We start from the raw sequence: 26,314 nt of genomic DNA, 5'->3' as shown, positions 1-26,314 counted from the left end.
ATTCTTATATTATGATCACTTTTCTGAGAAGGCCACAGCTTGAGAAGAGCGCTCCCAGCATTAATTAGATGGGTGGTTAGGAATCTGAGGCACGTGTCACTTCAAACAGCTGCAACAGATTAAAGTGATGTCACAGCTGGCATTCACTGAGTGTGGCTGGGTCCCAGGTACTGTGCTCAGTGCTTCAAAGGTATCCTCTCATTAGATCCTATGGTTTTGATATGGTTTGTCCCCACCAAAATTTAAACTGAAATGTAATTGTTCATGTAATGGTGTTGAGACGTAGTGGGGCTCTAAAGAGGTGTTTGGGTCACATCTGCAAGGGGATTCATATAATTCCCATGAAAGTAGGTTAGATATGACAAAAGCAGGTTGTACAGCACTCCCTGCCCCTCTCTCTTCTGCACGTACTTCCAGTCCTTCCACTTTCTGCCATGACTTGAATCAATACAAGGCCCTCACCAGGAGCCAAGCAAATGCTCTTGGACTTCCCAGCCTTCAGAACTGTAAAGCCTCTTTTCTTTAAAAAATTCCCAGGTTCTGGTATTCTATTATAGCAAGAGAAAACAGACTAAGACAGATCTTTATAGCAACCTTAGTATATGACTTATATCCTGGTTTTACACATGAATAAGCCAAGAAGTCGAGTGTTATAGACTAAGGTCTCCTGATGCTAGGACCCTGGTAGTGAGACTGCACTGCCTGACCACCTAAATTCCATTATTTCCCCTTTCATGGTATGTCCACTGCTTCATAGATCCATTTTGAAGCCCAAGTGAAAAAAACAGCAGAACATGCTTTGGCATTAGTGATGGCATTCCACTCAATGCCACAAATATCTTCTGAGAATCTACTGTCTGAAATCTAAGAGAAAAAGAATTGTTTTTAAATGCTACTTTCAAAGAGCTATACAAATACGGTTGTATTATTATTATGAACATTCCTTTGTTTCTTAATTTTAATTTCCAGAACACATCAGTGATATTCAAAATAGTTATAGAATGTGAGCATTTTAAAATTAGATATACAATTAGTGATCTTTTTGGTCATTGTGATTTTTTTAAAAGTCTTTTTCTTTCCCTTGATAACCTTCTATAAACTTCTGTTCTAGTTCAATGACCTGCAATAATCTTTTCTCCCTGAGTCAGGGCAAGTGCCTTGGGCACATCTTTCTTCTTCATCATTTAAATTTAATGCTCAGCCATTTAACATTTTTATATTTCAACCGGTTAGTGTATTTAAAAGAGAGTGGGTGCACACGCTCACTCATTGAATATACTTTTTAAAAATGTTTCATGACGTCGCTTACCAACTGCCAATATTGGCAGCAATCCTCATTTTATTTCCACTATTGAGCAACTGATTTCACATTCTTAATGACAAAAGCTTCAATTTGCTTTTTGATGCTAAGAAAGTGTCCTGTGTAGCTGCAATTTTCTGACTCTTAAACCTCCTTCTATGCATGGTAGCTCATGTGAAGAGCAGAAAAGTTAGACTGTCTGACCTTGGTCATAAACCCAAAGGCCGCCCAGGCTGTAGAAAGAGCTCAGTAACGTATAAAGATTCAAATAAGGACAAGATCCCAAATCCTCCAACTTCCATTTCATTATGCGGGTGGAATCCTACAGCCTCCTGCTTGAATTCAATATGTTGAGCAAAATGGAGGGATCAAGGTGAATAAAAGAGAGTTAAGAGTTCAGTCCCTTTTACTGCTGATGTAGCTAGGCTCCCTAAGTTGTACAGAGCTAGAGATTGTTGAGGGTCATTGAAGATCCCATACTGGTTATGACAGGTTCCCCTGAAATCTATTCTACAGATATTGCTGAGTATTTCTTTACTGGTGATGTCAGTTTGTTGGTGCAATTATTAAACTGTGTAATTACTTCATTTAACTAGAGTTCTTCATTTTTGCCATACTTTGTGTCCTCCGTGTTAGATGGGAATATAAATATGCAGAATGCCAATATCCTAGTTTATATATCTTTTCAAATCAAAATTCCTGTTTATCTAGATGCTGAATGTTTTCTCTGATATAATGCCGGGGTGGGGGGGTGGGAGGGAACATGGGAAGATTAGATGAACTCTAGATAAAGCAAAAGAGGGAGGAGTAGGGAGAATGGGGGTAGGAAAGACGGTAGAATGAGATGGACATAATTACCCTAAGAACATCTATGAAGACATGAATGCTGTGACTCTACTTTGTGTACAACCAGAAATATGAAAAATTGTGCTCTATATTATAATATGAATTGTAATGTATTCTGCTGTTATATATAACAAATTAGAATTATATATATATATATCCCCATTTATAATTTTTTTCCCATTTATAATTTTAACTGAATTTTATTTTAAAAATCAAGTAATAAATTCCTTACATATTTGTAATCAACTGTAAATAAATTCTTACACCACCGGTTTGTTTTGGTTTTTTCATGCTCAGTAACATGAAAAGCCAAAGATATATTGTAGCCAGAATTATAAACTGAATTTTTGGAGGCTCTCACATCTCTAGCCCAAACTAAAAGATATCTTCCTTGTACTACAACCACGTTTTGCCAAAAATAAACAGATTTTCAGTGACAGCCTCTTCCTTTGATAGCCTTCATCAAGAAGTCAGTGAGCCATTGCTACCTCCAGGAGGTGATTTTTTTGTGTATGTGTAGCATGTTGGTAGCAAACTCCACCTTCTACAAGACTTTATGTTGTAGTTGTCAAGATGACAATGAAACAAAATCCTCGTGAGCAAGGTAAATATATCGGTATCCTTTGCAAATGTATCTTTCTATCTGGCACTGAAGAATAAGTCAAAAGGAAACACATAATTTTCCATTAAGAGAATAAGAAAGAGATTTTTTGTTGTTGCCATTATTGATAATTAAGTAAAAGTAACAAATAGTCTAAAAGGCCAGTGTAAGGAATCCAATTTGAAATTTCTCACCTGAAATAAGAAAAAATAAAATGCATGCTAAAATTAAATTAAGAAACAAAAAAATATTTATTGTCTCTTCCAGTTTTCCCTTCATAGAGAATATATATGCACAACAGAAAAGAGGCATTTTAGAAGATAAAATGTATACATGTGTGAAATATGTTTATAAATATTTTAGGTGAGTTGGTATGTTTCAAAGAACCCGAGGGCAGTAAAGGAGGTAAAACAAAAAGCATGACTTTGGGTGGGAGATGCAGTGCTGACGAGAGGGAACAGAGATTGGAGGTATCCCCAGCTATGGCATTTTTAAATAGATTGGGAGAGAAAATGCTTTTGATTCATTCAGCAGTTATTCACTAAAGAGTGTGAGTGCCCAGCATAGGTTGTCTATGTTGCACCCCGACCAGGCACTGCTGATGAATAGTGGGTGAGCTAGTTCGCTTCTTCTTTCCCTCAACTATTAAAGGTGACAGAATTATGGAGGTGAGGATTAAAGAAGCTCATACACAGAAAGGGCTCACACAGGGCTTGGCATATCCGCTTACTAAGGACTTGAAGGAGGAAGACACCCTGCTAGAAGTGCGCCTTCCAGGAGTGGGAGAAACAGAGAATGGAGAAAGGAAGGCGAATGCATGGTAACTCCAGGGGCTCCAGGGTTGTGAAGTGACATACCCTGGGCCAGTGACAGAAGGGAGCAGCCAAGGCAGCTGAGGTGTGAGATTCACCCATAGCAATTCAGCATGCTGAGCTCACAGGAAATATGACGTTGTCTCTATTATCCCATCCAAAATAGAAATAAAACGCACACCACATTCACATTACCTGGCTATCAATCATGTCCCTTGAAAACATCATCACATTTCACTGCAATCTGAGGTTAGGTTCTTTCAATTGTAATGAAATGTATCTGGTTAGGTCTTGTTTGTTTTCAATAAAAAAATTTCAGGCATCCAGCCATTCACAAGATGACTCCTGCACTTGGAGAATAATAATGTTTTGATTTGTTAGAATAGTTAAGTTAAAATTAATATCACAAACTCCCTGTTATTGAACCAAAGTTTTATTATGAGGAAATTAGTGTTGATTTCATTATTTAATTACCTGAATGTTTCATCTTCTCAAGAACAAAACAAAATAATTAATTCCTTGTTTAAGAATGAATTTTGAATTTAACTATATCAAGTAGTGTTTTGTATTCAGTCCCAAGGCTATTCTTTCAATTTTCCTTAAGATATTGAATTTAGCTTTTGAAAACATATGTATTTGTATACTCTGCAAAACCCTAGACTACAAGTCTTACTGATCTCTATGTTCCCGGGTAGTGCCTAAGACAGCTCTTACACATTGAAGTCAGCCAAATACCACTTGAATTAAGCTATAGGTGATCCCAAAAGATGAACATCCACCTTCCCATCTGAAAGTCACCTTCCAATTTTTCTAAGTTTGACTGAAATATAATTGACAAATAAAAATTGTATGTATCTAATGTGATGCTCTGACATATACATTGTGAAATTATTACTACATACAAGCTTGATTCACATATCACTCACTTCACATGGTTACCATATGTGTGTGTTTGTGTGGTAAGAGCTTTTAAAAACTATTCTCTTAGCCAATTTAAAGTATAGTATAAAATCATAATATTAGCTATAACTACCATATTATATTTACAGCTCCGCAGCTCCCAGTTTGTAATGCAAGGCTTTCATATGCATGCCATTGATAGTGGTGGTGTTTTTGCTTTGTTATTTCCTATGACCTTGCTCTGAATAGAGCATGGCAAGACCTAAACCCATTCCAACCCTGTTCTGGCAAGCACTGTAGCAATGCATAGGGTCACTGTAGACTCAAGCACACTAGAGTCTGGCTCCCATTGATAGTGTTTTGTGTCGGGTTGACAACCAAAAATCCAAAGTCTTAAAGTTGAAAGATGTATTCATTAGATGGTAAATGTATAAACCAAATTTATTATAAAATTCCTTCTTTGGAGACTACCTCTGTAAATTTCACATCAAAATGGCACAAATATGATACAGTAGGAAGCAACTGAAGCTTCCTCGGTGTAAGCAGGAAAAGCCAAAGACAACACACATGTATGTGTATAAACTAACAAGAAAAATTAAAATGTTTAAGCAGTAATAAATAAAATGGCATATCATAAAAGTAGTTTCCTTTGAGGCTTTAACAAATAAAAATCAGATATTTAGGATCGAAGAGGAAAGTTTTATACAAAATAAGAAAAAGTCAAAGGGAGCCAGCCAATGAAAAGCAAATTTCTTTTTCTTAAAATTCCTAAGAGGCTACATTGTGCAGACAATTCAAGTGTTCAGTAAAAGAGAAATAATCATTTAGGACCTGAGGAAATTGATTGCTATGTTTCTCTCTCTCTCTCTCTCTCTCTCTCTCTCTCTCTCTCTCTCTCTCACACACACACACACACACAAGAAATGTGATAAATATAGAAACAGAAAATATTCTATATTGAGGCCAATTCTTTCTCCTTCTTTTTTTAATCAACTGTATCTTTTAATCAACATTGAGAGTTTTCACAAGAAAAAGAATCATTTCTGAAAAATAATCACATTATAGCTCTACCACTTATTTTATGAGTATAATTTAGAAAAGAAACATGAACGAAAATGTGCAGAGAAAGTTCTACTTTAAAATATAGTTACTCAAAACTTTAGCAAGTTTGATTGATTTGTTTTGTTTTATTGTAAAACATAAGGATCTGGCTCATTCCCTTGCTTGATCTGGAAACTGAGGGTGGACTGACTAGCTTGGTTTCTTGCTTACTTTCATTCGTGGTGGGGTCAGGGGAGCAATGAAGGTATGTACTCTACAGAAAGCCAACTTCCCTTTTAGAAATCAGGTAAAGCATAATTTTTCTTATCCAATCTGTATCTTCAACATTTTGCCTATTCCCCCAACCATGTGTATTATATTAAAGGAGTGGGCAGGACTTTTCCATTTGTATTAAAATTACTATCTCCATGATGACCTATCTACCCGTTCTTAAAAAGACAGAGTTTTAAAATCAAATCTAGAAAATTAGGTGACCAGGCAGAGTTGACTTCTTTATGCAGTCCTATCTCGTCTTTAACAATGGAGACATCACTTGCTTGAGGTTTAAAAAGGCAATGTGGCCATCCAAATGCTGAATGCAATACAAACCAGTGAGTGACGCCTACAGAAGAAGTTAAGTTACTGGATGCTGGAGAGACAAAAAAAAAAAGAGAGAGAGAGAGAGATCATTCCCTGGCAGGCAAAGAGGCATCTTGAATTTTTTTTTTCTTTTCAGAGTTTCATTGCAGGAAAATTGTACTGAGATAAGGAGCAATGATAATATCTTCTCACATTTTATCAGGCTGTACAGTTTAAAAAACACTCAGATGCCCGCGTGTTCCTCAAGCGATCTGCATAACTGCTCTTCCAGCTGAGCATGATTCATTCCTTTTGCATGAGAGAAAACAGAGTGTCAGACGGGTTCAGGGAACACAGGGTTTTGCCAGCAGAAAACCAAAACTGGGCTGGAGTCCACCTGATTCGATGGGGTTAAATCTAACATCTTTCCTTGTGCCACAAAATTAAGAAGATGATAAAGTTGTGGAGAGTTCTTTAGACATGGTGGCCAATGAAATGACATAATTGCTCAGAAGCTGGAAGTGGGGGAAGAGCACTGGAGTTTGTGCCACTGGCATCACGGTGAGGACACTTTGGCCAGCATGGCCATGGGACAGTGCCCATTCCTCTTCACTGAGCATTTCTATTAGTTTCCTTAAGGAAAAAAAAATTAAAAGGAGTTTTTGAAATCATTTAAGAACTTACAGCTGGTTTCAAAGCAAGAAAAACTCATAAATGAGCCCATAATCTTCTTTCCTAGAATTCTTTACCATTATTTCCTTGACTGTATAAGCAGGTTACAGAATTCAATTTAATCATCTTTTAGTGCGCACATTCGGAATGCTTGAGAGTTATGAGTTTGAGTAAGAAATAGTCCCTCCCTCAAGCAAACTATTTGTTTTATAAAGATAGAGCTCTAACTTTTTAGATCCTAAGTAAGAGTCAGCATATAAGAATATCCAACATGTTTTTCTTCCTGTCAAGAAAAGTACATTTTAAAGGGCTGGGGATATAGGTCAGTGGTAGAGCTTTCTCCTAGCTATGTGTGAGGTCCTGGGTTCCATCCCTTGTAATGCAGGAAAATAAAAAAAAAAAAAAGAAAAATACATTTTTGGGAAAAGCTATTAAGGAACACATTTTTTGAAAGTTTCTCCCATTTGAATCATCATGTCTGAAATGTCTACATTTTATCTTTTAATATTTTTCCTAGGCATATGAGTGTCAGAGAGAAGGAAGAAGAGAAAACAAGGCGTGTGTGTGTGTGTGTGTGTGTGTGTGTGTGTATGTGTGTGTCCTTAGATTTGGCAATGGCTAAATAGATTACACTGTAGAGCAAAAAGGTAGGATTATAATTGGTGAGTTACAATGCCTTACTAAATCAATTTTTGACTGGGAATCTGCCTCTTAGCTTGATTTACCACTGGCTTTTTGAAAATGAAAATGTTAGACTAAGCAGGAGCTAAGACGAATGTCACAGTCTGCCAAGACAAGAAGGACCTTGGACTTCAGAAGCCAAGCAAAAGGCAGTAAACAATGCCTTTTGGGGAAATAACTTCATGCAGTTAATAAACCAGAAGGCATTTGTTTAATTGATAAATCCCAAATGAACAATAACATCTATTACAGTTTGTATCATTTGTGCCAATAGAATTTACAAATAACTTAGCCTGGGGCCTAATATAATAAATACAAAGAATCCAGAAAGATTCATAGTCATTGCAGGGAGTATTGTTTGGGCAATATGCTTTGACGAGAACAAGCTTAGCCTTTAGAGTCAGGCAAGTCTTGGCATGGTTCCTGGTTCCACCCTTAACATGGAGCAAATTACTTAACCTCTCTGACCTCAGTTTCCTAATAAAGGAAAAAGAGAGAGAGAGAGAGAGAGAGAGAGAGAGAGAGAGAGAGAGAGAGAGAGCATAAAGGTTATCTCCTGGAGTCACTGGGAGAATTAATTGAGGTGACACAAAAGCATTCCTGCAGTACATGATACATATTAAGTGTGCAACAAGTTCATTTCCTTTCCTACTGCTGCTATGAAAAATTACCAGAAATGTAGTGCCTTAAAATAATATAAATGGATCATCGCACAGTTCTGAAGGCTAGAGGTCTGAAATGGGGTCCACTGGGTGAACATCAAGGTGTCTGCAAGATGTTCTCATGGAGGCTCCTGGGGAGGATGTTTCCTGGACTTTTTCAGCTTCTGGAGGCCACAGGCATTCCTTGGCCTATGGCCCTTCCTCCATCTTCAAAGCCAGCAGCGTAGCATTTTCATATTCTGCCCACTCCCTCCCTTTCTCCCCTCTGCTTTTTATCACATTTCCTTCTCCGACTCCAACTTTACCCTTCCTCTTATTAAGACCCTTGTGATTACATTGGGCTCACATGCATATACCAGGATGCTCTTCTCACCTTAATCACATGTGTTAGATCCTTTTGCCACATAAGGTAACATTATCACAGGTTCTGGGAATTAGGACATGGACATCTTTGAGAAGACCATTATTCTGCCTACCACAACAACAATAGCACCAAAGTTTTGTTCATTCAATAGTTAGTCTGGTACTTTTGACATTAAATTCAAGGTATTGAGTGTAAAAAAAAATGTCAAGGGAATTAATAAATTTCTCCTACATTTAGACTTAAAATTCCTTTGCTTTTAGCACTTTGTCAGAATTTCTCCTTCATATCACACAAGGTCTGTTTCAGTAGTTACTAAATCTAACAAGAGATAAAAGATTAAATCAAGTGGGTCATGGAATCTCTGCAAATGTAAAGTGCCTTATAGTATTATTTAAGTGGACTTTAAAAGTTACAAGGTACATATTGATAAGAAAGATGGAAGATAGAAAGATGGATAGATGGACGGACAGATGAACAGACAGACAGATCAACATTCTCTATTTTGTGGCCCTGGTAAACATTTGTCAATATATGGAGATATTTTTAGTTGTTATAAATTGAGAAGGCATTGACATCTAGTAGGTAAGGACCAGGGATGCTGCCAATCATCCTATGATGCACAGGACAATCCCCAAAGCAATTGTCCAACTCAGAATGTCCATAGAGAATAATTTCACAAAATAAAAAATTAGATACAAATCTTTGTAATTCAACACTATTTGGTACAGTGTAAGTTTTTAATGAATGCTCATAGAACTGAATGTAAAGACCCACAAGGGGAAAAATATGAATAAGAGTTTCAATCACATGAACTCAAACATTGCCCTTGTTTATTGTGTGATGCTGAGAAGTTACCTCTTATGTTGTCTTAGTATCCTCATCAGTTAAAATGGGATAAGAACAGAGCCAAGATGAGCAACAAATGATATAATCCATGTGAAGAATTCAGCACATTTCCTGGCTCATAGTATGTACTTAATAAATATCTACTATTATTATTTTAACAAATCCCAGCCAGAACAATTACCAAATGATGAATTATATTAGAATGCTTTAAATAAACTATTTTTACTGTTATAAAAATCAGTTAAGGGGTGGGGTTGTGGCTCAGTGGTAGAGGGCTCCCCTAGCAAGTGGGAGGCCCTGAGTTCGATCCTCAGAACGACATAAAAATAAATAAAATAAAGGTATTGTGTCCAACTACAAATTTTTTTTTAAAAAAGTAAATATTTTTTAAAAATCAGTTAAGTTTGTTTATAGGAAATATAATTTTTCATGTCTTAAGAGACATGCTATAATAGAAAAAGACCATGGGATATGAGTTGGGCATGGTGGCACACATCTGTAATCCCAGCTACTCAGAAGTTCAAGGTGAGCCTGGACAGCTTAGCAAAAGCCTGTCTCAAAATAGTAAAACGGGCCAGGGATGTAGCTTGGTTAGTAGAGTGTTTGCTAGCATGTGCAAGGCTTTGGGTTCAATCCCCAGTGGAGGAGAAAGAGGAGAAGGAGGAGAAAATTGTCTTCTAGATTATTTTTAGAGCCCTTTCAACATATCAAGGGGTGATCCTGGCCAATAAGAATAAAACTCACCAATCCCATTTATAAAGGAGTCACTAAACATTACCTATGTCAAGTTCTGGGCTGCAGGTCATGTTTCCACATCTGTTCTCTTCTCCCAAAACACGTGGTGGGGTATTCCTGAAACCCATGAATTTCACAATTGTGTGCTTTGACTACCAAGCACACAAACACAGTCTCATTTCTACTGTTCCCATTTTGCTTTAGGGGGATCACGTAAAGGAGAAACCCTGTTTCATTCCCAGCACCCTTCCTGGGCTTCAGTAGGGAAAGGAGGGAGTAGTGGATGGATCCCATAGATAATGTCTACTGAGGGCAAAGTCATTCTGCAGCAAGGGCCACATATGCCAAGGGCAATAAGAAGTCACACCTAGACCTCAGGGCTGGGGGATGTGATGCTGATGGAAGAGACAGGATGAAACTGGCCACTTTGGACTCTGGACAGCCAAGGTCATGATTCCACCTGCCCAAACTACAGAAGCCACTGAGAAAAGCAGTGGATGGGATATATTGGCTACAGATGGGGTGGGGGTCGGGGTAGGGGGCAGAGAGCAGTACAAGGACTGCCCTTGGGTACAAACACTCCCACATTTTCCACTGACACAGCATGTGGGCCTCTTTTTTTCATATACCCAGGTGTCATGCTGGATTGGACAAGAAGCAGGAGAAAGCAAGCAGAAAGACTGAGATTTGTCTAAAAGAGTTATCTAAGGAGACCATATTATTGAATCGGGCAGACTTTATTGTATTGCACTAAATTTTGGATCCGGTATTCAACCTATATGGAGTTCTAAAGTTCAACAGGACTAGGGCTTGAGGGATAAGCTATAAAAATAATAATAATAATAATAATAATAATAATAATAATAATAAAGAAGAAGCCACATTTTCCCGTGCACATCTCAGTACAGTATGAGAAAATATGTGACCCTTCAACTGAAGGGAAGGAATGTTTCTATTTTTACTAACTTTATGGCTCTTATTACCCCAGGCAGATACTCAAGGCCTCCTCTGATTTTCTCCCACACTGAGCCTTGAAACCATGCCATGCACTCATACAGTTGTGAAGTCATTTTTCTCCCATCAGTAACCTAAGCTTTTCCAAGAAGTCTTCCTAAACCATCAGAGAACTCACGTGTTCCCTGATTCCATCTTGTCCAGTTCACAAGTTTCTTCTCAGCCATCTACCATCTTTTTATATACCATGTTATTTCTAACTATCACTTAATAACAGGACCCTAGTGTCTTGTTTTGCTTTTTTTTCTTTTTTCTTTTCTTTTTTTTTTTTTTTTTTTTTGGTACCAGGGATTAAACCCATAGGTGCCTAACCACTGAGCCATATCCCCAGCTCATTTTATTTTTTATTTTGAAACAGGGTCAGGATAAGTTGCTGAGGTTGGCTTTGAACTTACCATCCTCCTGCCTCAGTCTCCTGAGCTGCTGGGATCACAGGCATACATAGCTGCTTCTGGCCCTTCTGCTTTTATTCTATAATTTTGGATGTATGAAAGTCAGCATTCCCAAGCCTAAATTGCAAGTTTATAAAAGACAGGTATCAGATGTTTTTTGTGCATTGCCTTGTGAGATTCTTCAGGCCAACAAATGTTTTTATATGGTCTTGGTTGACGGAGTTAAATGGTTTTATAATAGAATAATTTTTCTGTGAAATGGGGCATTTTCCATTAGTTTCTGCAACAGGATGATACTTGAAAAATCTTGACCTCTTTTCACCATTTACAGATAACTTCTGGCCCAATACTCAATGTGTTTATAACTCTCTGTAGTTATACATAGTCTGCTCTTGTCAAGAAATCCAACACAAGTTGGTTTTATTATTGTAGAGATATTTAATTGATTTTTAAAGAAAATTATTAGATCTAAGGCAATATCTTAAATTACTCCCTCAGATTGTTCAGATTAGACCATGTGCCTACTGTTTGATAGTAATTGCTGAATTATCTGGCAACTGCAGGAATGTGTGTATATTCTTAAAATACAGAATTATCTATCTAAAAGTCAAGCAAGAAAGAAGAGATGGAGAACACTTAAGTTTTATCAATTGTCTACTATGTGCCAAAAACCTTCATTCGTCATTGATATTTTATCCAAGTTACCCTTTACAACATTTATTCATTCACTTTTTGCTATCATTAATTATTGGGGACCTATATTGTGCCAGAATGTTGGTTACTAAGAATACAGAGTGAACCAGACAGATTTGATGCCTTCGTTTATGAATTAATGATCTAGATAGGGAAATAGCTATAAAACAGGTCATCAAAAAGATAGAAGAGGCTAAAGGCTTAGTAGGGAATGAATTGAGAGAACATAGGAGAATCTAACTGAGTCCAGCAACTTAGAGAAATTGTCCCTGTGGAGATAAATCAAGCAGACCTGACATACTAGTTGAATTAACCAGGTGAAGATGCTAAAAGTGGACCACATGAAGGAGGACCTAGAACCTGCAATTTGAGTGTTGCTAAAACAAGGAGAGTTCAAAGGAACATGGTAACTGATGAAGCTAAAGAGAGGAGCAGAGGCCAGGATGGTCTTTGGAGGTGCCATTAAAGAGCTTTATCCCGAGAGCAAAGAGAAGACACTGAAATATTTAATTGAAAGAAAGTGGTATCTTCAGAGCCGTTGTTGCATTAAACTGGTCTGGTAACAGAGGCCAACTAGAAAGGTTTTCTAATCTGAATGTGTGTTGGGAAGGCCTCCTTGCAAGAGACCAGTGGAAATGGTGATGGCTTGGACCAGGTTGGCAGCAGTGGAAATGGAGAAAGTTAAGTGAGTCAAGATACATATAAGATATATGAAAGAGGTAGAATGACAGGATTTGTGGCTTAGTGAACGTGGGGATGGCCACAGAGTGGATGGTCCGTGATGACTCCCTAGGGGCCTTTGCTGAGATGGGACATGCAAAAGGAGGGTATTTCTGCGAGATAATTGATAAAGTCAGCTGGGACATACCGAATGTAAATCATCTAAGAAACTAGCCTGGGAGGTAAATATATCCTTGACTATGGATCTCAAGAAAATGGTCTGCCCTGGGGCTCGATACAGATTTGGGCATTGATGGCACATAGGTAGGTAGTGGTTGAATGAAAATGAGTAGATGATTTTATTTGGGGAAAGTATGTGGAGTGTGGAAGAAAAGAGTCTAAGACTCAAGCCTAAGGGACACCAACATTTAGGGGACAGATAGAAGAGGAAGAACAAGCAAGACTGTCTTTTAGATGCCAGAACGAAGACTAAAGATTTTAATCAATTTCCTGATTAATAGGAAAGTCCAAATTCAGACTGAAATCTTTCCACTCTTCAAATCCACCTTCTAAATACTTCATGTTTATGAATGCAGTTTAAGAAGTAGATTTATGTAATTTACAAGAAGGCTTGCTCTGAGCGAGACCCTAAGTATTTTATGTACATCATTTTATTAATTTCCAGAGTAATCTGCTGTTAAAGTATCATTCTTATTCCCAGGATGTGGATGAAGAGACAGAGACTTGGGGAAGTGAACTTAGTTCCCCAAGGTTACACCACCAATACACAGCATGACTTTCACCCATTTCTTTCTCTTGCCCAAATCCAGGTTTTTGGCCGTTGTGATTGTCCTAGTGAAGGCGGTGGCTCCTAAGCTTTGCTCTCATCAGAATTTCTTGGAGGGCTTCTTAAAACAGATTGCCGGCTGGCACCCGCTGAGTTTCTGATTCTGGAGATAAGTAGGGCACAGAGTTTACATCTCTGCCTTGTTCCAAGAGGCTGCTGCAGTAGGGTGAAAATAGCAGAAAACATCAAAAAGATACTGGCTGAGTAGGGTAGTTTCCATGTCACATTACAGGATAGTCAGACAGGAGGTTATTCCAGATCCCAGGGTCCTTCCATCTCCCCAGGTACTGTCCTCATCAGCCTGGAGGAAGCCAGCTTCTTCCTCACTACCACTGCAGGCTGTGGGGACAAAAACGGCCAATTCTTGCCGAGCAGGGGACACTGAAGTTGTGCCCTTCACATTCACACATATTACAATGTGAAAATTTTATCAAGAGGCTGGAGAGCCATGAGCCTGCCTAGACCATTAACTACTATGGAACAAACAGAGAAGGGGTGCTATGGATTGGATTTTAACTGTCTTCCAAAGGCCCATGTGTGAAAGGGTTGGCCCCAGCCCATGGAACTACTGGGAGACGGTGGAACCTATAGAGGGGGATCTTGGTTGGAGGAAGTTAGGTTAGCGGGAGTATACCCTCTCAGGGAATACTGAGACTCCAGTCCCTTCCCCTTTCCCTCTTTGCTTTCTAATCATTATGAGAGAAGCAGCTATCTCTATCACTCTCCAGCCATAATATTCAGCCTTACTTCAGGCCCAAAGGAATGGGGGCATGGGGACAGGACCATGGAAACTGTAGGTCATAGTAAGCCTTCCTTCTTTATAAGTCTGTTATCTCAAGTGTTCTGTTACAGTAACTCAAAGCTGACTAACTAAAGGGGTTTGTAGTAGGGAACAACAAGCTCCCTACTACAATAATAGGCTGCCCTGAACTTTTTTATTTATGAAATAATTTTCAGATAAAAATTAGTTAACTCATGCTAAATCATTAACATTCAAATACAGCCTGGTGAAATTTGTCATATGAAATTTTATTAAAAGATTTAATCCTATAATCTCTAAAACAGAATCAATTTCTAATCTCTGCCATGTACTTCAGGCACATAACATAATTTCTTCCTAACATAAACACTACCCAACTGGCTCTCCCCAGCCTCCCAACATTAAGTCTATTTATTAGCATTCTGTATACATTCATTATATGGAGAGATGTATGAATAGATACAAACATCTATATGCATATTAAATTCAGTTATGCCGTAATTTGGCATAACTTGATCCTGATTTCCCTAATTTAAAATAATATTCAACCTGTTTAGCATGAAGGCGTTCTCTCCTTTAGTTGCTGTTTCTCCACCTCGGTCTCAGTCAGACAGCATCTTCTCACCACAGCTCTTCTCTAATTGTCCCAGGTCACCTCAAATCAGCATCCATTACTTTCTCAAAGGACCGAATTACACTTGCACTAACACTCTAAAAACACATAAGCCGTAATTCAGTGTTTCATGGCAGACATCACATATTTCCTTCCCCTAACTCCTTTCTGTCTGTGGAAGGCACCTACGTAGGCCACCGGGGTAAGCTTTTCCTCAGACTGTTTTCTGTCTTAAACATGCTGATTCTCAGAAGATTCAGTTTGGTTACTGACTCGGATAGTGACTCGGTGACACACAGGAACTAGGAGTGATAGAGCAGCTGGCTCCATAGATCACTAAAAAAAATCCATACAATCAATGTTACACCCTTGAATTTAATTCAAAATTAGGTTGGAAGTCAGCACTTGTAGCAGGTAAAAAGATGCTTCATCCCCAGGGACACACAGCGCTGCAGGCAAGGATGCTGCCAGTCCTGGTGACACCCTTCATGGGGCCAGCCAGCCACCACACATGCCTATATTGATTTGCCAAGTCAGCACAGTTATTATTTTTCTAAAAAGAAAGGGGGAAAAAATGTACAGAAACACAGAGACCCTGAACTTCTTCCGGCACAGAATGCTTCAGATACAGTAGCAAGGAGTCCTGCCGCCACAGGTGAGGTGTGACTTTCGGAGGGAAGTGGATAATTTTTACTTGATGGTGAATCATTAAAAGTGAACCAGATGATTAAACTTAATGGAACAGCCACATTAAACTGAAATTAGTAAAAACACGCCGCGGGCAGGCTACAACCTTTTATTTGTTGTTGTTTAACTTCTGTCTTTTACAGTGGCCGTGATGAATGACATCACAAAAGCAAAAATCCAATTAAAATCTAAGTGCTCAATAAACCCCTAATGTCTGGTCGTCGCCACCACTTTCATGGGCACTGCAGGCTTCTGTTCCCACTTTTCCTCTAGAAAGGACGGGCCCTGGGGAGCTCCGTGGAAGGGGAGGAGAATGGGAGAAAAGAAAGGGGCTTGGAGGTTTCTGCACACCGGGTCAGACCCAATAAAGCTCTTTGTGTGGGGAGAGAAGAGGGCAGCAGGTTAAATTGTTTTATTATCAGGCAATGCTTGAGTGAAGAGGTACATCTCCCTACTAGTTTTCAAATATTGATGAATCAGAATTGTGATCTGCAGAGCAATCCCCGTCCGCACCCTCTCTCTGCATCTCCTCTCGCCTTTGTATCGTCTCAGGTGTTTGTTCTATAAGTCATCGAAATGGTCTCTCCTGACAGCTAAAAATAAGTTTCTGATTACTTTTACCTGAATAAATCTTGTGATCAGATGTGGTATTCACCTACTAAGTGTGCAACAATTACATATTGAAGTGATGAAAGAACTGGCCAAGGAGAGTGTATAATCTAGTGGAATGCAGAATATCATAAATCACATGTGAAGATAGCAAATTGCCACCAGGTAGAAGAATATAGGCTTTTGATAACAGATTATTTTACCTCAGAGATATGGGGTGCTTGCAAAATTAGGTTTTCCAAGTCCTCAAAACAAAGTTTTCAAAGTCAGAATAAGAGCAAAACCATGACAATTATGAGCTAACAGAGAACAATAGTATTGATATCTTTAGTTTGGAAGGTGCTTTGTAATTTATAAAACATACACCGAGTTTTTAATGCATGCTTACGTGGCAATTAATGCAGTGTCTGTATCTGGTCTCTAATGAGACCTCCATAGCAGCTTTATTGTTGAGCCCTTATTATCCTCATTTTACTGAGGGTCCTTGCTCAGAGAGGTTAATTGGCTCTGCTGTGGTCTTGCACTCAGTGAGGGAAAGCAAATGAACGTGACCTATTCTTGGGACTTGCACTTGGCACTCCCAACCCTGAACCAGGCTGCTGACCACAGCTGCCCTAGAGCAAGGATCTGCAGGGCAGCGGTACTGCTTGCTTTACTCATGAGTTAATGAAATGGCTCTTTAAGAGCACTCTTCGGTCATTAGGATTTGACAATGGAGAGTTAAACTTTCCCCAGTGGCTCTTTCTATGTCATCATGGTTTCAACGCTTCCTTAGCATATCACATTACACAAATCATGGCCTACTCTTGTTTTACATTTCTTATTGCATTTGTCTCACTTCTAAGCAATTTCCTCCCCATTCACATTTATCTTCCATTATTCCTGCCAAATAGCTTTCAAAGCTACTAATTGTATGAATAATATTCTCAATCCCAAACTCCATGATTAGCTAGCTGTGGATGTGTGGCACTGGACATGGTTTCTCTATATCCCCAAATGAGAAAGTTGCACTGAATCATCTAGAGGGCTCCTTCTTGCCCTCAAATTCTAATCTTCTGACACTCACAAATTTATTGGGCCACAGGAAACTTTCTCTCTCCATTTTGTGCAAATGACATTCCATGGAACAGTTTTAGGAAGGCTCGTTAGAGCATTTGCTAAGCCCCTTTTTGCCTGGAGAGTCCATTTCCGGATGTATCATGGACGCCACTCTGAGCATTCTATGTGTTAACCATGAGGATGCAGAGTGTCACCTGTTGCTGTTGCCTTTGTTTGGGGAACACAGCTTCTCTGTCTAGATGGAGCTGAAACAAAGTAGAGATTCACAGCCCTCCCACTAGGAAACCATGTGTCATTGATACCGATGACCCAGGTATTAAAGGGTTCTGCTCAACAAAAAGCACTTTTAGAAAACTTGCAAATAGATGATATGAAAATCTAAACCTGTGCTGGGTGGTTAATACAGAATTAAGGAAAGCACCAGAACTCAACATTGTGAGAATGATCTTCGGGGTAGCAAAGGTGGATCACTTTTCCAGGTCAGGATCACCACCTCTGTTTCTGTGGTATCCTAGCTTTCCTTATCTCATGTCACTTGAGAGTGACTCACCAGAGCAGAGCCCCTGCTCAATCTCCCTCAGGAGCTGGGAGCCCCTGCTGAGAGCCACAGCCGAGTCTGTATGGCCCCTGGCATTTTGCCAACAGTATTGATTGACAGGCAAGGCGTTAATATCCGCCTCTGCCGCTACTTTTGAGTTCTAGCGCTAATTTTGAGTTCTCGCGCTATTTTTAGTTCTCACGGGGATTCCCCGGGAGTTCCCATTGGTTGGCGAAGGGCAGGAGGAGGGTTTTCCCGGGGAGATATTTCCGGCTGGGGGTTCCTGGAGGAGCCTCGTGGCTTTTCGGGAGGATTCCCCAGGAGCGTGTGTGAGGTTTTTTCTTGCAGTAGAAAAAATAAAATTTGTTCCTGCTTTAGTGGCTCGTGATTTGTGCCCAGCCAGACTGCGGCAAGCCCCTACCTTATAAAGCCATCTGTTTCAGCATTAGGCTGGCTCCTCGTGTCAGACAACCCTTTCCTAGATTACACTAAAATCTGAATGTCAAATGTTTATTCTTCCAAGTGACCTCATAAATTATCCAGTGTGCTAGTTTTCAAGATATTGCTCATGGCAGCACAGAAGACGTCTCTCAAATGCTTTGAGTTGAATTTTGTAAATAAATGACTATCACATCTTCCCAGAAAAGATATTATAATCTCCATCACCAAAGACCCAAGGAGTTTATCTAGCTTCCTTAAATTACCCAGAGGCAGAATGTACTCAGGTCTCACTGATTTGAAAACCAAAGATTTTTTTCAATAGTGTATCATTTGGGCTGGGATTGTGGCTCAGTGATGGAGCGTTTGCCTGGCATGTGTGAGGCACTGGGTTCAATCCTCAGCACCACATTAAAAAAAAAAAAAAAAAAACTGAGTGAATAAGGTATTGTGTCCATATACAACTAAAAATATATATATATTTAAAAAAATAGTGTATCACTTATATCATATGTTTGTGTGCATGCAAGTAAGAATGTATTAGTAGAATCCGAAAACTGTTTCCTTCCAGCCAGGCTTATATGTCCTTGGGCATCTTAACTACTGCTCTGGCCTTTACCTTTCCCTTCTCCAAAATAAGAAGTTAACTAAATTTCCGTGCTCTGTTTTAGTTCTAGAAAGTTCTTTGATTATAAGGAAGCATGTTCATTAATATATGGCATTTGCTATTGAGGGGTTATGAAAATAGCAAGGAAAAAAATAGCTGTATGCCTTAGAAAGCATTAAATGAATGTAGCATGCTCATAAAAACAAACCAGTTTAGGATGTCATGCTTGACTTTTACTTTCTTTAATTTTTTTTTTCCCTACACTAGTTACATTCAGACCAGGATAGAGGAGATGGATCACTTAAATATATCCTTTCAGGAGATGGAGCAGGAGATCTCTTCATTATCAATGAAAACACAGGCGACATACAGGCCACCAAAAGGCTGGACAGGGAAGAAAAACCCGTTTACATCCTTCGAGCACAAGCTATCAATAGAAGGACAGGGAGACCCGTGGAGCCAGAGTCTGAATTCATTATCAAGATCCATGACATCAATGACAATGAACCAATATTCACCAAGGACGTTTACACAGCCACTGTCCCCGAAATGTCCGATGTCGGTGAGTGAGATGTGACTTCAACCAAGAACTTTTTCTCCTTTAGGGCATCCGCCAAGTTAAAAAGGGTAGGAGCTATGTGTACCGAGTTGAAAGAATCGAGATACTATCACACTTTCAAACAATCTAGATGTCCTTTCTGTAAGTGCATCATGCTGCCTAATACTAGTTCCATCTCATCTGGTGGTTAAGTTTAAGGAAACAGCATTTCCTCTCATGATGAGGGACAGCTGGGGTGAGAGGTAAGAAGTGAGACCATTAGATCTGCTTTCTCTCCGCCCTGTACTCCCTCTGTTTCTTGGACTGAAAGACGGCAGTCTTCTCCATTTCTCTCCATCCACATGAATACTAGGCTCCAGGGGAATACCTCCCCAGTGAAAAATAAAACCTGAATTTATAGTTCAGTCTGAACAACAGTGATGGTTGTTTTAAGTAACTAAATCTGGAAAAGAGATTTCTTCAAGAAAACTTAAAAAAAAATCCATAAATAGGGGTTAGGGTTGTAGCTCAGTGAAAGAGCACATGTGAATCACTGGACACCACCTAAACATAAAACAAAGGTATTGTGTCCATCTACAACTAAAAAATAAAAACATGGTATGTAGGGGCATATCCTTTTAAGAACAACTGGAAATTAGGAGACTTTCATGACATTAATGTGTAAAATTAATATCGTATGCACAATTTCACTGACAATTTTAATTTTAGTGTGTGTGGATTTTATTTGTTAGATTGTTAAATTGTGAGAAGGTAAACAGGATATAAATTCAGGAAAAAATCCTAGTGATGTCATTCTTTGAAACATTAAAATACTTCATGGAAGACAGTAGCAAATTCTAAACCACTCATGTACAGGGTTGTTTTTATTTTCACTCTGTCATATTCAGAAGAGCTGAAATTACATAATAACTTTTCTATGATTCTGTCAGTCAGATTTCAGAGAGATTGTAGTTCACAGATCCAAGACTTGAAAAATATCCAATCCAGGGAAATGATTTGTAAAGCATCTAAATTTTCGCCTGAGGAAATTGCTCATCTCGTTGCTTGAAGCCACTTTGCTTTGTTAGAAAAATCATAAGCCACCACTAAAGCAAAGAAGGAGTTGGAATTCTTTGAAGAGGAAGATTTTTTAGGAAGTATAATATTTCTTAGGATGGATATAGATATATATAGATAGAGACATAGATATAGATTCCTCTAGATAAGAAAGGGAAAAAGAATTAATGAAAGACAGCTTTGTCACCAGAACCACCCAGTCATGCACTGCACAACTCCAGGGCCTGACATTCACTTTTGAAGCCATAATAGCCAATTTACAAATACATGGAAGTAATTGACAGTGACATACATTTCTTGAGAAAGGGAAGGTTGTTTTTTTTTTCTAATTTCTCTGCAGGCATAATAATGTGATATTCATCATTATAAATTAATATGCAATTAGTATAATATATAAAGGCATCTTAAAGAAATTTCATTAAGGTAGTGGAACAACATCAGGGAGGTGAAAATGGATTTTTGGTACCAAACAAACCTAAATTTGAAACCATCTACACTAATAACCAGCAGTGTAGCCTTGAGCAAATTACTTGATTTCTCTGAGCCTGAGTTGTTTGATTCTCCAGTTCTGTATCTATAAAAAATAATGATAATAAATGTCAACTCCTAAGGGTTATCCTGAGGCTTAAATAAGAAAACAGGTTCAGACCCCCTAGTACAATCTCTGGCAACTAATAGGCACTTAAAACATCTACCTAATCACATTCCGAAAGCAATCAGATTTTGTATTAATACAAATAAGAGCCTGATGTTTGTTGACTTCTGTTAGTTCTCTCTTTAAAATCCTGTGATGCTGGCATTCTCTCCTCCTCCTTTGCCAAATTACAAGGTGGGTGCTGTATTTCATGCAGCAGCACGAGACATCCAGAGCATTCAACCCTAACAGAGAACAATTTATCTGTTCAATAACTGAAATTGGTTAGGTATCGAAAAAGCAACTTGACAACTCTGATATTCCCTAGATGTAACTTCTCTGCCCTTGTCATGGATAGGAAGACTCCAGCAGTATGTCCACTGCTTAAGTAATAGGATTATCAAAAGCAGCCATAAAATGGTCTTAATGGGGGGGGGGTTCATACTTTTTGAAAGTCACAAAGCCTTTTGAAAGTGAAATAAAATATGTGCATGTTCTTTCCAGTGAAACACACATGAAAGCATACACATGAAAATTAGCACGGGATTTCAGGGCAGGTAGGGATACTTTGAAAGTTATAAGGTGACTATTGTCCCTAAATTAAGAATACCAGCCTAAAATACATTAGTCTTATTTGTATATTTAATTATAATCATTGTTTGAAATTACAACTGCCAGATGTTTATGAATTCATTCTTTATCTAATCTTAAGTACCTCTTAAGGTTCAAGGTCTTTCAGGATCTTGAAATTACCAGATAAAATATTTTTTTTAGGATGGTAAGTAACAGGAAACCCAACTCAAAGTAGTTTAAAGAATAAAAGTATTACTGGTCACATTACTTTAATCCAAAAGTAAACTGGGCTTTGTACAGATCTATTGGAATTCTGGGTGTTTCTTGGCTGTTTTTAAGCTTATACAGCTTTGTTCTCAGGCTGGCCTTTCTCAGATCACAAATAGCTGTTTGTGGCTTCACATCAGCACCTTATAGTCCAAGAGACAAAGCATCAATGATGCAGGACTTCTAGCAAAATCATGAGTGGCCCAAGGAATAGAAAGCTCCTCAATTCATGCCTATCTATGGACAAAGTAATGCAAGTTGCTAATTGATTTAGTCCTGAATGACTTGAAAAAGTCACTACAGCAATAATCCATTCAGATCCATCATTGGAGATGGGTTGGGAGGAGTTCCACTCAAGGTCATGATCACTCCATGCTTCTCTTCAACCTAATCCTCACAGTATTTATTAGTTGGTTACACCCCTTCAGAGTTGAGAATCCAAGGCTTTTTAACCTAGCATCCTACTGAAGTTCACCTCTTTCTTGTCATGATAACTTCACACAAATTAAGGTCATGCTTTCTTTTTATGTGTTTATCAAGAAATATGGAAAACCCTTCATTTGTTTTCAGTTTATGTTTCTGTGTCATTACAGGGACATTTGTTGTCCAAGTCACGGCAACCGATGCTGATGATCCAACTTACGGAAACAGCGCCAAAGTTGTCTATAGTATCCTACAGGGACAGCCCTATTTTTCAGTTGAATCAGAAACAGGTAAGAATTCATTTTTGGCCTTCCTTTTTATTTATTTTTTTTATAATCTATAATTTTAATTGACATGCTCAGCTGAGCTAGCATATTTTTTAATAAAAACAATCAGCATGATTGAATTTTCTTGTATTCTTCTGCCAAACACTAATGATATATTTGTAAGCACGACATCAAGATCATTTTAATCAAGAAACCTGACAATGAACCTTTCATCTAACGTATTTATATAGGGCAGATTCAGAAAAATTATGCAGTCCATTCTTTTTCTGCCAGTTTGAGGTGAAGCTAAAAGATTAACCCTTTCCGGTAGGGCTATTTACCCATATTCTGGTTCTTCTGTTTCTAGCTATTGGGTAAGACTGCATCTCTCTCTTCTGCTCCGATGCTAGACATAGCCATGTGATTGATTGATTGATTGATTGGGGGCAAATAAAATGTGGCAGTGATGCAGAGTTGGTGCACAACCTGCCACATCCCCCTCCCCTGTCCCAGTGATCATGGAAACTCTGTTGAGAAGGTGTTACCCTGGATGGCCAGTGTTGCCATGAGCAGAGCATCCCACTCACCTCCCAGAGCATGAGCAAAGCTCACACTTGAGTTGTGTTAAGTCCCTGAGATGTTGTGTTGTTTGTTGTTACATCACTGCCTAGCTCATCCTGATTTGGCCTTAATACAACAAAGCCTATCACCTTATAAAATCCTTTCTTCAACATCTCACTTTTCTGTATTTTTTTCCCACAGAATAGCATCCTATGTGATGATGATTTGGGCTTTTTACAGCATTTGTATTGTAGAGTAAATTCTACATGTATTTGCCAATTGTAAAAGGAGTCAAGTTTCTTTCCTACATTTCTCAAACATCCATTATTATGGTAGAAATCCAAACCTTTCCAGATTCCTACATCCAGTTTGAAATCTAGGTATTAAAAGGTGCGATGAACTTGGGAAGAATTCCAAGGAGAAAGAAAATGTAGAATTGAAAAACAATAAGAAGGAAAAATTAGAATTATTCAGCTAAAGGATAAAAAGCTAACGAGAATCTCCTATATTTAATAGACAGGTACTATTATGTGGAGAACAGAAAGCGCTGCACTTTGAAGTCAAGTCGATAGGAATAAAACTGACCTGGTGTCTGAAGTATTCTTGTTAAAAATTAAAATGATATTTTCAGCTTCATTAGTTGTTAGGCACTGGAATGTGCAACCATAGAGGATTATAAAGTCTTCTCCAGTGATTTTTAGAAGAAAGTTAATTTAAGCATAAACCCTATATAGAGATCAGGCAAACTTTTAGAAGTTCTTTCAACTAATTATCTTATAACTGCCTAACAACAGAGACAAATTTAACCTAACTTTAAAATTGTTACTGTTGGGACCAGTTGAACTAATGTTCACATAAGCTTTAGGAAAAACTAAATTCTCCAGGATCATATAATACGATAATTGTGAGCAAACCCAATGCTGTGTATTCTTAACACCATAGTTTTGTGGTTTCGAAAAACCTCAGAACACTCATTATGGTAGGTGTATTTGAGGAGCAATTAGCCAGTTCAGTCATGTGGAACCCAGAAGTCAGCTCAGTTTCTTAACAATTTGCTCATAATGTACCTGAATATCTTTTATCAAGCAGCTACCATAACACACCTTTATATCATAGGTCAAGTTAGATTTTGCTGTACTTAATATTTATAGAACAGGCAGTCCATACCATTGCAGGATTTGACTTGTACTTGTGTTTATTCTTCTGTGTTACAGGCTTTTTTAAATGTGCCTCTCTCTCCCCTATGTGGTTGTAATATCCTTCAGTATAAAGGCTGTATATAATCATCTTTATATCACAATGACATCTGCATGGTGTTTTGCATATTGTGGGTGACAGTCTATGTTTGTTTGCATAAATAAATGATTCCGTAAAGTATTCTAAATGCATCCCTTTCCACTCCTAAATTTCACATCCATAGGTATCATCAAGACAGCTTTGCTTAACATGGATCGTGAAAACAGAGAGCAGTACCAAGTGGTGATCCAAGCCAAGGACATGGGCGGCCAGATGGGAGGATTATCTGGGACCACCACAGTGAACATCACGCTGACAGATGTCAACGACAATCCTCCCCGATTCCCCCAGAGTAGGAACATTTGATTGAAAAAGTTTCTTCAATGCCGTATCATAAACTCTGACTTCAAAAATGTTTATTTTCCATTATCATTATTGTCAAAATTAGTGGACTTCATAAGAACTGGCACTTTTATTAAAATTATTAAAATGAGTTGACAACACCACTTAAGCTCAGGAAGTGTGAACATTTATGTTCCTCCCTTGGTAATTAGCTGAGCGATTTCTGATATGGCTGTTGTAAAAACAGCATCATTATTTTCTTTTTCCTTATTAAAAAAGACTGCCAGAGACATAAATTTGCTTGCACAGAACATATGTATACAAGCTTGCTGCTATTTGTTAGGAAAAACTTGTCTTTATGTTTTGTGAACTTAATCAGGCATGTAATCTCTTTTAAATCCTCACAAAGCTTCATAAGGAAAGGATTTATCATTTTCCTCTTTCTAAAAATATAACTGTGGAAGTAACTATGTACTTAATCCATTTGTAATCATAAATAGTTTTCTACATTATGGTTAATTGAGATACCAAATGCCATCTATAACATCATTAACTCTTATGATTAGGCAGGAGGAAGAAACAACACTCATCAATGCTGGGTTTGTATCAAGCATATGCTTGATTCTTTCACATAGAGCCGCCCAAGTGGGGACCAGTTTTAATGCATTTTCCTCCACGAACACCATCTCGTAAGAAAGTTATCTCAATTATTAAATAGAAAACCCACTTACTTCATCACAGCATTTTCTAAAAACTGTAGAATGGAGAATCATATAGATCATTAAAAAGTAGTTATATTTTTTTTCAAGAATTTATTCAGAGTTAGCAACATAGCAGAGTAGCTAATTTCTGATAAAAGAGGTAGAAGAAATGTTTTATGAGTGCTAAAATTTCCCCCAAGAAACCTGAAAATATCAAGATCACCAACATTTTTCCCAAAAATCTCCTCTTCAGTGTGGCAGTCCCCTGGGGAGGGTTATGTTGAGTTTCACCAGCATCTTGGTACCAAGGGGACGTGTAACTACTCTTTCTTCACTTAGCCTGTGTCTTGTTATGTGACATTGCATTGAATATAGAAAAGTGCAGGAGGCCCTTAAAATGGAAGTTGAAGACATTAGAGAAACACTTAACCCATTTTATCATTTTACCAAGGATGAGCCCAATACTCAGGAAATTAATATTATTCAAGAACCCTATTTTAGTGGTGGCACAGTCTGGTTTTGGTTTTTCCAAAACCATTTGCATGAATGGTTGACAGAGTGTAATATATGACAATAGACTAACTTTCTGTTTCACTAGTTTATTTTTGTTTTAGTTTTAATTAAATGATGTCCTTTCAGATCTAAACTGAAATTCACATGTAGTCTTCTTAAACTAATTTTGTAAGAAGAGGATATAAGGAAAATTCCTATCTACAAAATAGAAGTTTTGAATTAATAAT

At 38.2% G+C, this 26,314-nt stretch overlaps 1 protein-coding gene across 2 annotated transcripts in view; it reads left to right on the top strand.

Annotated features, from left to right (window-relative positions):
* The window catches only part of LOC113183740 (cadherin-6), a 49,795-nt gene that overhangs the window by 5,375 nt on the left and 18,106 nt on the right, over window positions 1-26,314 (top strand). Inside the window, exons 2-4 of one of the 2 annotated variants that reach the window (XM_077795571.1) lie at window positions 19,224-19,518; window positions 22,639-22,758; window positions 24,716-24,883. In XM_077795571.1, the coding sequence (XP_077651697.1) occupies window positions 19,224-19,518; window positions 22,639-22,758; window positions 24,716-24,883 (583 nt within the window). The remainder of the gene's footprint in view (window positions 1-19,223; window positions 19,519-22,638; window positions 22,759-24,715; window positions 24,884-26,314) is intronic. The other variant, XM_026390136.2, reaches the window with a different exon arrangement.

The sequence above is a fragment of the Urocitellus parryii genome, chromosome 1, assembly GCF_045843805.1.
Source record: "Urocitellus parryii isolate mUroPar1 chromosome 1, mUroPar1.hap1, whole genome shotgun sequence".
Lineage (NCBI taxonomy): Eukaryota > Metazoa > Chordata > Mammalia > Rodentia > Sciuridae > Urocitellus > Urocitellus parryii.
This window is presented reverse-complemented; position numbering and strand designations above follow the sequence as displayed.